Raw genomic sequence first — 16132 nt, forward strand, 5'->3', positions numbered from 1 at the left:
GCTGGGCGATATGGCCTCAAATCAATATCACGATATATTAAGCAACTCACCTCAATAACGATAAGTAAAAATTCTAAGCTTCTCGCTTCTCGCTTTTTTTTATTTCTTCGAATTGAATCACATGGTTGTACTGCAGGTGGTGGAAGAGGTTGGATGTAAATAAATAAACATTTTGAGGACTTCAGAATCAGAATCTAAGACATGAGACAAAATAGTAGAGAAGTTGACATTGCTGCTTAATAATATGTTAACATCTTAAGCATAAGAGAACTTTTTTTTACCATTATTTTCTTTATCATTATATATTTTTGATAGACACAGAATCTGTTTCAGAAGTCAGTGGGTCACATGACATTGAAGCTTTTGAGAAAAAAAAAATCAAGATTTCTGCATATTAATATTCATATAAAATAGAGGAAGCACTAAAGTACAATAAACATAGCTGTGTCTCATTCGTCCAGTTTACTAATACAATCTGCTGCTGGAGTCACTGGGCCCCATGACATGGAAGATATTGAAAGAACTGCAATTATTTTGTATTAATATATTTATGCTAAGTAATTTGATGACAGTCCCTAAATCAGTTTCCAGTGATTCAGTGCCATGTTCTGGGAGGTGAGCTAACCGTCCTCCTGCTGCTCACACTGGGTGAACCTCAGTAAAGTCGCGGCTGGACCTGAGTAGAGCTTAGAATCAAGCCCGACCCGAGCCCATGCACGTTGTGTCCGAGCCCGGCCCGACACATTGAATGTAATTATGAGCCCGAGACCGATTTAAACCCCGACAACTGTTTAATACATGGGCTGTTATAAGTGACATTCTCGACTACAATTGTGAGTTGTTTGAACTACAGAAATCTTAATGAATAATGCAACAAGTGCCGCACTTAATGCACTCGACAAAGCCAACAAATGTTATTATCACAGCCCACGACTTGTTTAAAATGGGTCCACACCTCCGACTTTCCTCCACACTTGCTCAAAATTAATTCTACTGTTTTTATTTTTTCTTTACATCTTCATGCTCCATGTTGCACTTAAGCTACACAATCAGTGATGCCGGTAACGCGTTACTAGTTTTGTCATTTTCCTTAGTAAAAAATATATATTTTTGCTTTTTGCAAATGCAAACAACAATGGAGGGAGGAGAGAGATGCGCGTTTTCTAGCTGGAAATACAGTCATTATTTTGAGTGAATAAAAAACAAAACACAAATGTTTGATCAATGGACCGGCCCGGCCGAAGACAGTGGCCTGTTGCAGCCTTTGAACGCAGCATCATTACACAAACTCTCCGCGACTCACAGCGAGAGTGGGTTCACTTGATTACTAACCTGGCATAGCTGGTGTTGCATCAGCGGGCGGAGTTTGCCATCAAATTAATGTAAAATAAGCACATCGGGCCGGGGTAGATTAATCAAGTGGACCCAAATCATGTCCCCTGTCCCTAGTGGATGTTATGCCTATGACACCGAATAGACCAACATGGCCAAAATGACGTCGGTTATTGACGTAAATTTCGGTATAGGTACATTTTCAGTTTATCGCCCAAGCCTACTCTCCTTAACCTTACTGCTCTACCAGTCTGTTGCCTCATACAAATACAATCCAATCAAAATAATGTTGAGCAGCAAATACAGTGAGATAAGAAAGAAAAAAAACAAAGTGGAAGAGAGAGAAAATGCTGAGAGACAGACCATGAAATGAATTCTCCCATTGAGCATTTGTCCTTATAGTTGACAAATCAAACATTTCAATAGCTTCGCTGGTCATAAAAAAAGTGTTTAAATGCAGTCCTGTATTCACTCTGGTCTTACACTGTGTACTGCCCTCTGCCTCTTTGTTCATTTATCTAAAACCTGTGTTTGACAATATATCTGTACAGTAGATATGATTCTAAAATAGATATGCAAAGGGTAGATGACAGAGAATATTTAAAAGCCGAAACGTTTTTGTTTTATTTTTTTAATTAATTGCAATCTTAGTACTTTTCGGTTCTTGACAGCTGATGGGACAAAACAAGCAGCTGAAGATTTAGCTGAGGTTGTGAAATATGATGGATATTTTCACAAAATATTAGCTATCAATTAATGTGCAGCATGGCCTATGACAATGATCAACTAATCAATATATGGACACGTCTCAACGACTAGTGGCAGACACTGGACTGTCAGTATATTGCCTGTTATGACTGAATGACTACACCCCTCTGCAACACAGGGAAGCAGCCATATACTGCAATATGACAATTGATAGTGACTGTATCTTCCATCTACGATTTTGAATGCTACCGAATCCACATTATCAAAAATATATTGTTACAAGTTTATATCAAGTTTCGTTTATAGTTTATTTATGTTTTATAATACATTTTGCACATTCAAATTCCAAAATCTGATTATTCTTAAGAAATAAAAGTCTATTGCTCTTTGAAAGGCTGGATTATGTTATATTACTATGACTACGACTACTACTACTACTCAAACGTACCATAAATAATGCAACACATTTCATTTGATTTATTTTTGCATATCCATGCACATGAAAATGCATCTGTATTAGGGATGCACCGATTGATCGGCTGGTGACAGGAATTGCCCGATTTCCACGTGATCGGCCATGACCGGCGACCGGCCGATGAGTCAGACATATGCCGATTTTATGCCAGTCTTAATGCACTCGCGCACCGCGTGATCAGCACTGTGCAGCATCAGCACCATGTGCATGCAATTGTAGTAGAATAGACCTCTCGGATTACAACATGTCAGCTGTATGGAAATTATTCAGCGTGAGTGAAGACGACAATAATTATGCAATATGCAACACCTGCAAGGACGAAGTTGGGCGTGAAGAGACAACCAATCTCATCCGACACTTAAAACAACATCAACCAGCTGAGTTTGCAAAGTTTGGCGAAGCTAGCAAAGGCCAACACTCAGGGGCTAAAGGTAAAAGCCAAGCTACAGCTAGCACTGAGACAAGTCAACCTCCTCTGCCAGCCTATAAACTACGGAGCATGAGCTACCTGTCACTCTCACTCCGCACCAGTGGAGGTTAATTGAGAACATGATCACTCTCCTCGCTCTTTTCGAAGAACTTACAAAGGAAATAAGTTCATCGACAGCAACAGCTGCAGACTTCATTCCAGCCATCACCGTGCTGAAACTGTTTTTGGAGAAAAGAGATGATACAGTGGGCACTACAAAAGCCACCTTGTTGGAGGCAGTACTGAGAAGGTTTAGTGACATCGAGAAGGAGCCCCTTTACACATTGGCAACAGTTCTTGACCAGAGGTTGTTTTTTTTTAATAAATGTATACTTTTATTTATGTATTTAATAATTTATTATTGAATTTCCTACACTATAATCTATAAAGGTCTATTTTATAGCGATTACAGTGCATTTAGAAGTGTGTGAATGTCCCACATTAAGATGCAAGTCCCACACTCGCATCTTAAATTAGACAACTGATAAGTTGATTGTATTTCTATGTTAAAATTTTCTATCAAAGAAAAGATAGAAAATAAATCTCACTGTGTGCTGTAAATTGGTTTTAAAAAATGAAATTGGAATCGGCTAAAATCGGTAACGACATGTCAAACTCCATGAAAAACCAGAAATTGGAATCGGCCCAAAAAATGGCAATCGGTGCATCCCTAATCTGTATCCCAATATCCCTAACTAAGTTTGAATAGTATGTATCATTTCATCAGTGGCATAAAATGATCTTATGGGACAACATATCATTCAGCACAGTAACTTACTGTGACAGGCCGATAAGCAGCCACACTCCTAACAGAAATAAGCAGTTGCAATCATAATAAATCTAATCTGTAACTTTACTGCCAAGAAATCTTTTTAATTCAATGCGTGAGACAGACAGGGAGGCAAAGGGAAATATTAGAGACATAAAGAAGTCAGAAAAGTCAAACAGATAAAGTGAGAGAGACAGAAGGAGATAATGTTGATAAGAAAGTAATGTAGAAGAAAGGCAGGGAGGACACTGAGACACACTCCACTGGTGGATCCAGGCTGAGGACTGCTTTCTATTTGGCTCTGTCATTATAAAGGAGAATGTTTCTCCCTCTGCTCCCTGAGTCATTTCACTGTTCTGTCGTTTCTCTACTACAGAACAGTGAAGCTGTGTGTAACCCACACACCACATTCCTCTTCCTGTGGGAGAGTTTTCCTCGTTCTCTCTTTGTCTTACTGACCTCCCTCACACGTTGTATACTACCTTTATCACTAACAGTCTTACACAAACTCTGATATGGTCTTCCCTTTAATCAGCTGTAGCCTCACAGCTGCAGTATACCTGGTGATGCTATGGCTGCATCAGCTTCTCAGTGAAGCTTCTCAGAATTTGTGACCTTTATGTTACAGGACACCAATCACTTCAGCGCTCGTGTACTCTCAGCAGGTACCAGGCGCTCGCCACATACAGGGAAACAATTACTTTACCTCTCTCCCCCCACCGTCCCCGCCCTTACGTTTGCCCTCTTTAACAATCTCGATAGCATCTCTCCTTGCCCACAAGTTCATTTATTCCCTATGATTCATCACCCTAATCTCGACTCTTCAGGATGCACTGAGCATTTGAGAACTACCCAACATGCTGGGGAAGAGGTGAAGCATACACACCTCCATTCACACAAAGGCTCCGAGTTATAAATCAAATAATCTGGAAGGAGTAGGGACTTCATTTATCGCAGACAGTTCTATAGACTTTTCAATTATGTTTTAAGTCTAAAAAAACTCATTGGCTGCTCTGGGAATCTGCAATCAATGTTGGCAAAAGCAGCAGACAGTTCCTTAAAAATGATTTCTATCAACCAGAAACTAAAGCAATTTATATTTTTACTCTTTGAAGATTCCCAATCATCCAGAAAGCAGAAAATCTAGTTTTATATCAAATGAACTTGACATTGTCATTTGCAAAATAATTGCTGATAACAGATCTAGATTTTAAGAATAAACCAGCAATTCGACTTGACTGGGTATAAAGCCCCAACGATAAGTTGAATATTTGATAGAAAGACAATTACTGGCCACCTATTTTGATAAACGATTAATTAATTGATTAATTAATCTAATAAATACAAGCGCAAAATCAGACCAGCACCCTCTGCATTAAAAGCTAGTGTATGGAAGGATTTTGGCTTCCGCCAAGTTGAAGGGGAAACGGGACCTGGACAAGAGCCACACAACATGCAAGTTGTGTCAAACTGACCTAAAATATCCTGGAAACACGGCAAACATGAGAAACCATATTACACATTTCCACACAGAGGAGGAAGAAAAACACCTGGTTATATTTGCTGCCAACCAGAGCACTATGGAGCCAAGATACGTCCCGTCTTGAAGGTATTTTACTGACACAGTGATGCTGACACTTACAATGGAACCAACTCAGAAGTAATGGAATCACTGAGGGGCTCCTAACAAGAGCAGTGAGCGACACGGACGCAAATACGGCTGAACGGTTTATAAACTTTAGATATGTTACCAAAGAAACAATGCGACGTGATTAGCGATTATAGTTTACAATGAATAATAAAAATTCTGCATAAAAGCAGGTGTTCCTGTGGCAACTGTGTACAAATGTCTACAGAACCTGAGAATATCTGCTGCATGGAAATACCACAATTAAGTGTGAACACTGGGCAAACATGGTTGTCATTTTGCAGTCTATCTTTTCTCTAATCTATTGTCACTCACTTACCTTTCATAATTTCTAGGTTACGCGAAGACTACAGCAGCTTCCTGAGCCACCATCATGCATGGTGGACCCTCCTGGCCTGTAACCTGTCTGCCTGAATGTATCTGCACTGCAGAATGCACTGAACATTTATCAGGACAGACTATGGAGCTTTACGTCTGAGGGGAATAGTGCAGTAAGCTTTTAGTCACATAAATACTATTCATTTATCGCAAAAGTGTTATGATGAAAAGTACAAGTACAACTGATTCCTCTATCTTACATTGCTTATAGTTTATCTTTTACTTATTACCATGAAAATTACATATCAAACAATGAAAACACAGAACAGTTAGGAAAGATGTTTTATTGTAAGAAATATTTGTAAACATGTGTTGACATGAATGAAATAATAATAACAAGAAGAAGAAAATAAATATCTGAAGTGAAACAGTTTGACTTTATATATTAACTTAAATATCAATATGAAAATAATAACAAATAAAGTATCTAGTTGCCATGGGTGTAAACATTCAGTGCTGACTTTATATTGAATTGTGTTCAGCCAATATAGCCTACAGAAGCTTTGTAAGCTGGTGCTGGGGCTCTCTGGCGTGGAGAGTGAGAGTTGTGCTGCCTGTCTGTGTGGTCTGAGAGGTCTTCAGGGATTATGAGTTTCAGCACCTCATTCACATATGGGGCAGGGTCCTGGAAAACCTTCTCGAAGATCAGGTCCAACAGTGCATCACCGCAGTCTGCAGTGCAATAAACAAAAATTTATGTTTACAGGAAAATTGCAGTAGAACCAAAAAGCCTTGTGCTGCAGTGTTGTAAAGTTGATCTTATTACTTAATTACTTCTTATTTATACATTCTTCTTATTATTTATTTTGAAAACATCTTAAAAGAATTCAGATTTTAAGTGCTTGGGTTTGTTTTCAACCTTTTGTGTGATGCCTGTGTCCATGTTTATTTTAATTTGAGAAGTTCAAATAAAAGATTGTAAAACTTACAGGATGTCATGCCTGTCTTCACTGGTTTGGCTCTGCACTCTCCCTTCCTGGACTTTGGAAAGCTCAGTTTGAAAAGAGGATCTCCTGATGATGTGGTGGCTTGTCCTCTATCAGCATTCTCATTGTAATGCAGTGCAGCCAGGTAGAGTCTTGAACAGTAAAAAGACAATAAAACATAAAACAACTGCAAGAAATGGGCAAATGTTCTCAACAAGTAATCACAGTTAGGAGTAACACATGACAGCACTGTTACAGTATAATTCAAGCACTAAAGGCTGCAACGCGTTACGTTACTCTAACCTGACCTCTTTATTTCTGTAACGAGTAATCTAACATTTCCAAACCAGTGATCAGATTAAAGTTATTTATTCAAGTCACTGTGCATTACAATTATCTTTATCATTTTCCTTAGTAAAAATATATATTCTTGCTTTCTTCTTGCGTGTCGGTAGTGATGTCACGTACGTCTCAAGTCACGTTTTAGCCATGAGGATAACTCATGTGTAACACCACGCAGCAACACAAAAATGGAGGGAGGAGTGAGATGCGCGTTTTCTAGCTGGAAATATGGTCATTATTTTGAGTTATAAAAAACAAAAAATCACGATTACTTGGTCAAGGGCCCAGCCCAGCCCAGCCCGGCCGGGGATAGCGACGGGGTCGGGTTCGGGCTCGGGCAGAGAATCTAAACTCTGTGTAGCACTCAGCAGTACACTCGTTTTGCCCCGGCCTATGCCAACATATTCCAACTTAGAAAACGTTTTCAAATGCATTATTTCACAAAATCCTGAAAACTTAGACCCGGTGGAGTGTGTGTGTATGTACCGCTCGACCGACCGGGTCTCTGGGTTTGCATGTGGAGACCGTGTTGATCGCGAACTAGCTCGTGGTTAGCATTAGCTTGGAAGATCGCGGTTAGCGTTAGCTGGTAGGCTACTATGTGACACTGCTTGGTTAGTTCGTGTAAAATTGCTAAATAACACAGCTAAATACTTGCACATGCAGACATTTACCTAGGACACGCATTACATAATGTGCAAGATCAGAAATGTAATACACAGAATGATTCTGCTGTAGCACTAACTTGTGTGGTCAGAGAAGCTAACGTTAGCGGTTAGCTGCTAACCATACCTTGTTCTCAATGGCAAAACACACAGTACATCACGCACGAGTTCAGCCTTATCTACAGGAACACACAGCAAATTATTTGTATACTTACATGTCCATGGTCTGCAATTATTCCTCTGAGTAGAAGTTAGCCGACTAAATCAAATCAAATCAATTTTATTTATATAGCCCAAAATCACAATCACATTGCCTCAGTGGGCTTTACAATCTGTACAGTGAACAACATCCTCTGTCCTTAGACCCTCCATTCGAGTGAGGAATAACTTCACATGTTGATGGAAAAAAAAAACTTTTATCAGGGTTAAAAAAACAATGGAATAAACCTCAGGAAGAGCCACAGAGGAGGGATCCCTCTTCCAAGACGGACAGACATGCAATAGATGTTGCGTGTGCGAAATTTGTTCGTTAATAATTTGCGCATTTTTTGACCGAGCAAAATACTTTTGATAACTTTAGATCAGGTCAAGCTGAAGAGTGTACGTGCCAAGTTTCACGCAGATCGGACAAAATCCCAAGGAGGAGTTCGAAAAAGTAGGTTTTACCGTTTTTGCGAAAAACACTTTCTAACAGGAAGTGGCCGTGGCCAATCACAAAGTGATTCAGCTCAATTCAGGGAAGGTTTTTGAATGTACGACATACGGTTTGGGAGTTATAGGCAAAAACGTGTTGGCCTAGGTTATAGCGCCCCCTGCAGGCGGATATATGTAGTTTTTTGTGTCTGAGATATTCGCAGGAGTCTGGACCAACCCTCCAAATTGCACCGCCCTCCCTTGCACGGTTTAGCCTGCAGCACCACTTTTAGCCGGAGAAAAATAAAAATAAAAATCTTTACAATTACAATAGGGTTCCTAGCACCGTGGTCCTAGGGAACGCGTATGCTTGCATACGCATTCCCTCGGCCCCTCGGGCTTGGCCCCCTAATTATATGTGCCATAACTTTGTTTTAGATATTATTGTTGTCCTACTTTCTACTTAATGAAAGTGACAAATAAACGCACCTGGTAAGAACTGCCAATTTTGACATCTACCTGTCTACGGAGAGAATATCTGGCTGTCCTGAATCCTCGAGGACAGATGAAAAGTGGATAATACCAAAAGATGACACATGTTCTTGCAAAGCTTATACAAAACAAACATTTGAGCTGTGCCGACAGTGATGTGCATGCATTAACGTACCGTGTTGTGGATGATCGCATAAGTGTGTGGATGGTACAGTGCTCCTGTGTGCCATGCAGGTGTCTCTGCTTCAAAACCTGCTGCTATGTAAAGAGTGACAAATCAAATATGGGCACACACGCTTCTACGGTCAGTAGAACTTTTTGTTTCATCTGACCCTAATCAAGGCCGGCATCATGGCCTGGGTTGCTTCTGAACACGTGTGTGGCACCATTCACTCTGAAGGTTGTGTTTGCTGTCCAGATTTACTTTTTGGCTTTAGAATAAGCCAAAAAGTTGAAAAACAAATTCAACTCGCATGCCACAGATGACCTCAGTCACCAAATAAGAAGCAGAAGCTGGAATGATTCAAGCCTGTTTTCAGAATTATTTTAGTCACACAATGTCTGTCTGAGTTTGTGATTAATGTCTAAAGTGGATGTGAATTTGTGAGTCTGGCTTCACATCTGCTTAGTATCTCTACAAAAAATATTCTGTTTCTTCCACAATCTGCTCGTAAGCCATCTGGCTGGAGACGGGACTAAAAGTCTGTTTCAAACAGACTACAAGAGGCCTGTGTGATACAGAACCAGTGTTTTCCATTGTTTTGCATCTGGGCAGGTGTTGGGACAAATGAGACAAGGACATTCCCTGCAGTTGTTTTGCTCTTGAATGGTAAACATCTGTCACTTTAAGGTACATTTTGTCTCTCGTTTATAGTGTTCTTTGTAATTCTTTGTGGTATTTTGTATATTTCAATGTGTTTAAGTAATTTGATTCAGGCATTGTAAACCTTTGTTTTGTTTTTAGCTATGTCTCATTTATATAATGGGTTTTTGAGTCTGCTGTCTTGGATGTTGTATTCCATCTCTTGTAAAATGTGCTCACCATGTGAAGTTTCAAACAAAGGTTGTTATAATGGATTTAAATAAAGTAAGTCAAGGTCTGAAAAGCTGAGAGGTCTACATAATGATTTCACAGTAAATAGTGCACTGTCATGTTTTTTGTACTAATTTAAATGGACAGGATAACTTCTCATAGTTCTAACAACAACTTCTCCCAGCAAACATGAACAACAATATACGTTAGGTAAAAGCAGCATCATCAGCTACAGTCAACCACAGCAATAAGGTGAAGAGGGGAAGAAATTCACTCGACTACCTTATAAATTCACTCAATTTTTTTGAGTTTCTGAGTTAGGGCAAGTTTTCTAAACTTTATAAAACACTGACTATGACAAATTCTTAATTTTTTCAACCATTCTGCAATTTTTAAACATGAGGTTTTATTTCTTTGTGTAGGAACATGGTGTCCATTAGTCCCTTTAGTTTATAGAGCAGAGAAGTGAGATATGATCACAAGTGGTTACTAGAGTTGCATGTTCATGCCAGGTGTGAACTAGCATATTAAAAGGGATGGTCCTGGATTTTTGAAGTGGGGTCATATAAAGTACATATATCTATAGTCGATCTGTTCCCTACCGTAATTGCCGATAAGTGCAGCCTCAGTTTGGAGGAGCAGAAAGCTGCTCCAGCCCAGACGCTCAGCTTTGTACTGCAGTGAACGGAGTCCAGATGCAGAGCGAATTTTAAGCACCTAAAACAAGGCTCACCTCGTTGAACCTCTGTATCCTTACGCAGTTGCGCTAATGCATCAGGAGACGGAGGTTCTACGGTCTGTGTCTGAAAGTGTTCAGTTTCTTTTTGATCGAAAGTAACTGGGCCTCGCACTGTATTTCGTCACTCGCGGATCACCTGTTGTGCTAATGCATAGGGAAACGGAGGTTGTACGGTTGAGAAAATGTAGTGCCAAAAGAAAGGGCGGTCTGACAGCGATGTAAAGTGATGTAAATTTTCTCTATACAACGTACACTTGAACTGATATAGCTGATTTTAGGTGGGCCTTGTTTTAGGTGCTTAAAATTAGCTTTACATCTGGACCCCGTTCACTGCAGTACAAAGCTGAGTGTCTGGGCTGGAGCTGCTCTCTACTTCTCCAAACTGAGGATGTGCTGATCGGCAATTATGGTAGGGAACAGGCCAACTATAGATATGTACTTTATGTGACCCCACTTCAAAAAACCCGAACTATCCCTTTAAGAGTCGTCCTCTTGTGATCAGAACACTAAAGACGCATGTTAATACGAGAGATAAACAGCCTGTCTGCCAGTCTGGGGTTTAATCCAGTAAAACAGAAATTATAGAGCAACTGTAGTGTTCATGATCAGTAAAGTTTTTCTATTGTGTGGAGATTTCTGTTCATGTTCTCATGCTCCCCCTATCTTGCTCCTCCACAAGTCCAAGTTCACGGTAGCTCCACATTGTGAAAAACTAAAGACTGGTGTTCATTTTTCATTATTAATAGTGACCACAAGTTTGACTTGTTACATTTTTATCTCATCTCATCTTTTTTCTGTGTGAGGGTTAATTTCCCAATGACTGACCAGGCAGATTACTTTGAGTTGAGTACTCTGAGTTGTTTTTTCACATATCACATCTATAAAATGATGCATAGCACATTCTTACTGTCTATCAGGGTTACTGTCTATTATCTCTCTGTCCTGACGTGATCTCTTACCACTCGCAGTAGCTTCCTCTGCTCCTTGAAGGTGGCACAGCAGCCCAGCACGCCTGTTACCATGACGATGGCTCCAGCCAGGACCAGTATGTAGGCGGAGGCAGCGTAGGTCTTGGAGGAAAGAAGGCTGATGTAGTCACTCTTCTCAACCAAGGTCCAAACACCTACTGCCATCACAACGCCCCCTGCCAACTGGGAGAAGAGCGCATTATAAGAGTCCGATCTCTGATTGTCCGGTCCCCTAAACAGCTAAACAGCAGCACTCTACAACACTGATGAGGACAAAAAGGGGTTTAAATTATTGATCACCTAAGTCGACTTCAGGGGAGATGCCTGAAAGTAATGCCTTTCAAGTGGTGAATGTGAATGATATAAACGATCCACCGCTGCCAAACAAGATAATCTTATCTTGAATCAGTTTATTCTGCAAGATAATTGTGAATGAGCTGACCGGAGCAGCTGAGGTCAGTAATCACAGGCTGTCACTGCTACTGGGACAGGTCTGCTGAAAACATATTTGAATATGACAATGAATTGATTAATCAACACAGAAAATGTATCTGCAACTATTTTGATAATTGTATCAGCTATTTTCAGGCAGAAATTCATAACATTCTCTGTTTTCAGCTTCTCAAATGAGAGGATTTGTTGCATTTCTTTGTCTTCATGGCAGTAAATTTAATATATATGGGTTTGGACTGTTGGTTGGAAATAAGCAGACTTAAGACATGAAGAGGAGTCTTGGAAACTGTAAATAGCTTCTTCTTTTTTTTTTTTTAAATGATCAGACTTAACGATTAATGGACAAAATAAGTAGCAGCAGATTCATTGATAAAGATTGTTAGTTGTAATCATAATGTTGTGCTATTTTTACTCTCAGTGGGGAAATAGTCATTTTTTAAGAGGTTTTGACTTTAACCATCAGAGCAAACATGTAGTTAAAAGTCTGAGGAATTTCAAAACATAAACGCATAGTTTAACTCACAGAATACAACAACCGTAATCACAAACAAGCATAAAAGTGAGTGCGTCAATCCAGCATACAACGTTCACTACCCCAACATCTTTAGCATTATCTAAATTTAAAGAGGATTTGAGGAAAATCAAATTATTAAGATATTACAATGACGAGTCAGCAGATGGCGCAGCACTGCAACAGAAATCTGTCATCTTGCCAAAGCCATCAATCTAACAGCCTGCCTAATTTAGATTTCATTTGTATCAGAGGATGATGGCCACAGAAGCGAGACACTGAGTAACACTGGACCACACCCAGAGACAGTGAGACAGGAGAGACCCACAACTACAGTGATGAGCAAAACATTTCAGTCAACACCCTTTACCATTCCTGCTGTGAAGAGTAACCCTAGTGCTGTACTACTTAATCAACAGAAGCAGCCGTTAGCTTCTGTTTAAAGCACTAGATGTGCAGATGTGCCAGCAGAGTGACTGTGCTGTGTGTCACACTTTCGATTTTTAACAAAAGAGGGGAATCAGATTTTGGTGGAGAATATTCAAATACAAGAGGTTAAGGGGAGACATGTCTGATGGTTGCTTGTCAACAGGATTACAAAAAAACTACTGAACAGATTTCTCGGAAACTTGGATGACAGATGGGTCTCGGCCCAGAATAGACCTCATTAACTTTCGGTGGGGACCCGGATAAAGAGAACGGATCCAGGAGTTTCTCTTGAATGACCCTTAATAATGAACACTCTAACATTGCTCCAGCTTGCTACAACAGACAGAAAATGGCAAAACTTTCAGGTTCAAATCCTCAAGCCTGAGTTTATGGAGAATCGCACATTTTATGTTGCTGGCCTTCGTTGAGAAACCAATCTTGAGTCAAATATTTAGTATTTAGCACATATATATAAAACTTTTCCAGTTGTTGTGGAGAAATTTCCATCCAAACTAAAGTTCACCTACTGGGTCCTCACTTCAGATGGTGGGAGTAGATGAGGACGTTTGTGTTGGTTGACAACAACGGGAAGCCTTGTTTTCCTTCCACGTGTTTCTGTTATCAAAGTCGGCGTTAGTAAGGATAATAGTAGTTACTAGATGTAAATGTAGCCCTTACACAGCCTTTTCTCCCAGCCACAGTAAAGCACAATATCTTTAATAAGCTAAAAAACTTATGTCAGTAATGATGGTATTGCAAAATCCATGTCATAGCATAACGTGACACCAGTGACTGTGATGAAACCAGGATACTGCCCACCGATCAACACAGGGAATCACAATTTGGTGGATGTAAAACATGAGCTGAGAAAATGTGTCTTGTCCCTGTTGCAACTGTGAAATGTTCATCTTTTCAGTATGTTTTGTTTATATTCTAACTTATACAGTATTACAGTCCATGTTTAAATGTCTCAATGTTTATAGTCAAACAATATATTCAAAAAGTCATTATAAACTGTTCATTACCTTGATCTTTTCTTTTCTTTTTTTTTTTTTTACATCAGGCATCCAACAACTGTCCAAACATCATCTTACTACTCACAGAACATCCGAGCGCTGAGAACTACAGTGTTCAGAAGCAGCACAGAGTCACTGCAGTAATAAACTCTGTGTTGCTTTCTGTGACTTTAGGTTAAAACTCAATGAGCCACAAGTGAATACTTCTCTGCACAAGATGCACCAGTGAAATTTCAAACTTTGGAGACCTCAAGTGGCAGTAAGAGGTACAAGAATTTCACATTTTTGTTTTTCAGTGTCTTTGTGACAAATGGATGCATATGCATCTCATTCTTCTGCATGTTATTACAATCTTAATCCTCATTGGTGCTGCAATAATATTCATTATTAAAGCCACAATAAATGCTTTATTTAACCTCTCCGCACCCACCCACCCGCCCGCCGACAGGCGATTTCAGATAAATGACTGTATGTCTACACTGCGCAGTGACGTATCCCGCTTCAACTTTCATCAATATGGACATACTATACGTCGTTAGAAAGGGGAGAATCTCCGCAATTCATTCATCCAGTTGATTTTGCAGAAATCATGAGCACCAAACCATAAATCATTGATATTCACCAGCATGGTAAACGTGAGACACAAGAAACACACGGCGACTCCCTACCTTTGAAGCGGCCATAAAGCCATAATATGTGTCCATTCCTCAATTATCTATATTCCAGTTGTCCGTAAGAATCCACTGATCAAAAGCATCAAAATGGTTTTTCATAAAATTATTCCAGCTTGTGAATATCGTCCTGTAAAGTCCATTTGTTTACCGTCTGCCAACTTTGTCCGGCAAATAAAGTCCATACTTTACCGGCCGCACCGAAATGTTTTCTAGTTCCTGTATGGTGATGTTGGGTATGCTTGTTTTCATCACTTTGCTGGCTACAAAATAAAAGTGTCCCCATCTTTTTCTGTTCAGTTTTCACCCCAGCAGAGCCCCTGAAGTAGATCGAGCGCTGCCTGTTTGAAGGACCAATAGACTTTGTTTACTGTTTTTCGCTGCCTTAGTATAGGAATAGCGTATTGGCTATCGACATGTCAATCACTCAGGCTTCTAGCCAATTATTTTACCTTTCTAATGAGGGCAGGCGTGCCCAGGTCAGGTATCTAAGAGCCGAGGGGTTTCCGTGCGTCTGGCGACTTGTGGGCGGACTTTACGCAGCAGACGCATGGTGAAGAGACGCAGCAAACATTTACATGTCAGGGTTTTCCCTGCCATTATATGGCTTAGGCGCGGCGCCCAAGCGTTTTTGCCTCCCACCTAAGCAGGGTTCTCCCCAGATGGTGGTACAGCGGCGCTATACCGCTAGGTCAGCGGCGCTGACCCCCCCCCCCCCCCCGGGACAGAATTACATTCAGAATGAACGCAATTCATTTTCAGCCTCTAATTCCCTTTTATTTAGATTTTTTTTTATCAAGCTTGTAAACAAATTGAACTAGATCTTTTTCACTGACCAGAGACTGGGAATATTCCCCCAATTCAATTATTCTGTTTATGTACAGTTATTTCCCTGATGTTTTTGTGTAATATATAATATCATATCCGTGTTTATTTGTTTCCTATGTAAATAACACCCCACTGAAATGCATTTATATATTTTTTCATTATATTTGGTAACATTTGTGCATTACATTGTGTTTTGTAGGTCACAGTCTGACAGTGACGTGGATTGGGAGCCTCAAAGTAGGACACTCGGACGCCAAACCCCATCTCCTGCTGAAGGTGGTCGGCAGAAGCGGCAACGATCCTCCTCTGCATCCACCAGTGCTACCTCCCCCGCTGCATCTTTCACTGCCCCCTCTGGCTCAGGGGAAGCTGCAGCTTCTACACCAACTGCTGGACGTTCCAGTCCACTGCAGTTTTTCAGACTGTTTTTCACCGACGCAGTGCTTGGGACTTTGATGGCAAACACTGATATTTTGTTGATATTGGCACAGTTATACATACAGTAATAGTGTATTGATAGATAATACAATCCTTGTTTGAAATTCAGTTCAGTAAAGTCTGTCATTTTTGTATAATGGTAACTATTCTGTAGTGTCTTGTCACATGACAATATCTCAATATGGCCACCTAGAAGCGTGTGGAAACCC

At 40.1% G+C, this 16132-nt stretch overlaps 1 protein-coding gene across 1 annotated transcript in view; it reads right to left on the minus strand.

Moving 5' to 3' along the window:
* The window catches only part of cd151l (CD151 antigen, like), a 54701-nt gene that overhangs the window by 26123 nt on the left and 12446 nt on the right, over positions 1 to 16132 (minus strand). Inside the window, exon 3 of the mRNA XM_030414812.1 lies at positions 11569 to 11760. Coding sequence (XP_030270672.1) covers positions 11569 to 11760 — 192 coding nt within the window. The remainder of the gene's footprint in view (positions 1 to 11568; positions 11761 to 16132) is intronic.

This window comes from Sparus aurata, chromosome 4 (genome assembly GCF_900880675.1).
Source record: "Sparus aurata chromosome 4, fSpaAur1.1, whole genome shotgun sequence".
NCBI lineage: Eukaryota > Metazoa > Chordata > Actinopteri > Spariformes > Sparidae > Sparus > Sparus aurata.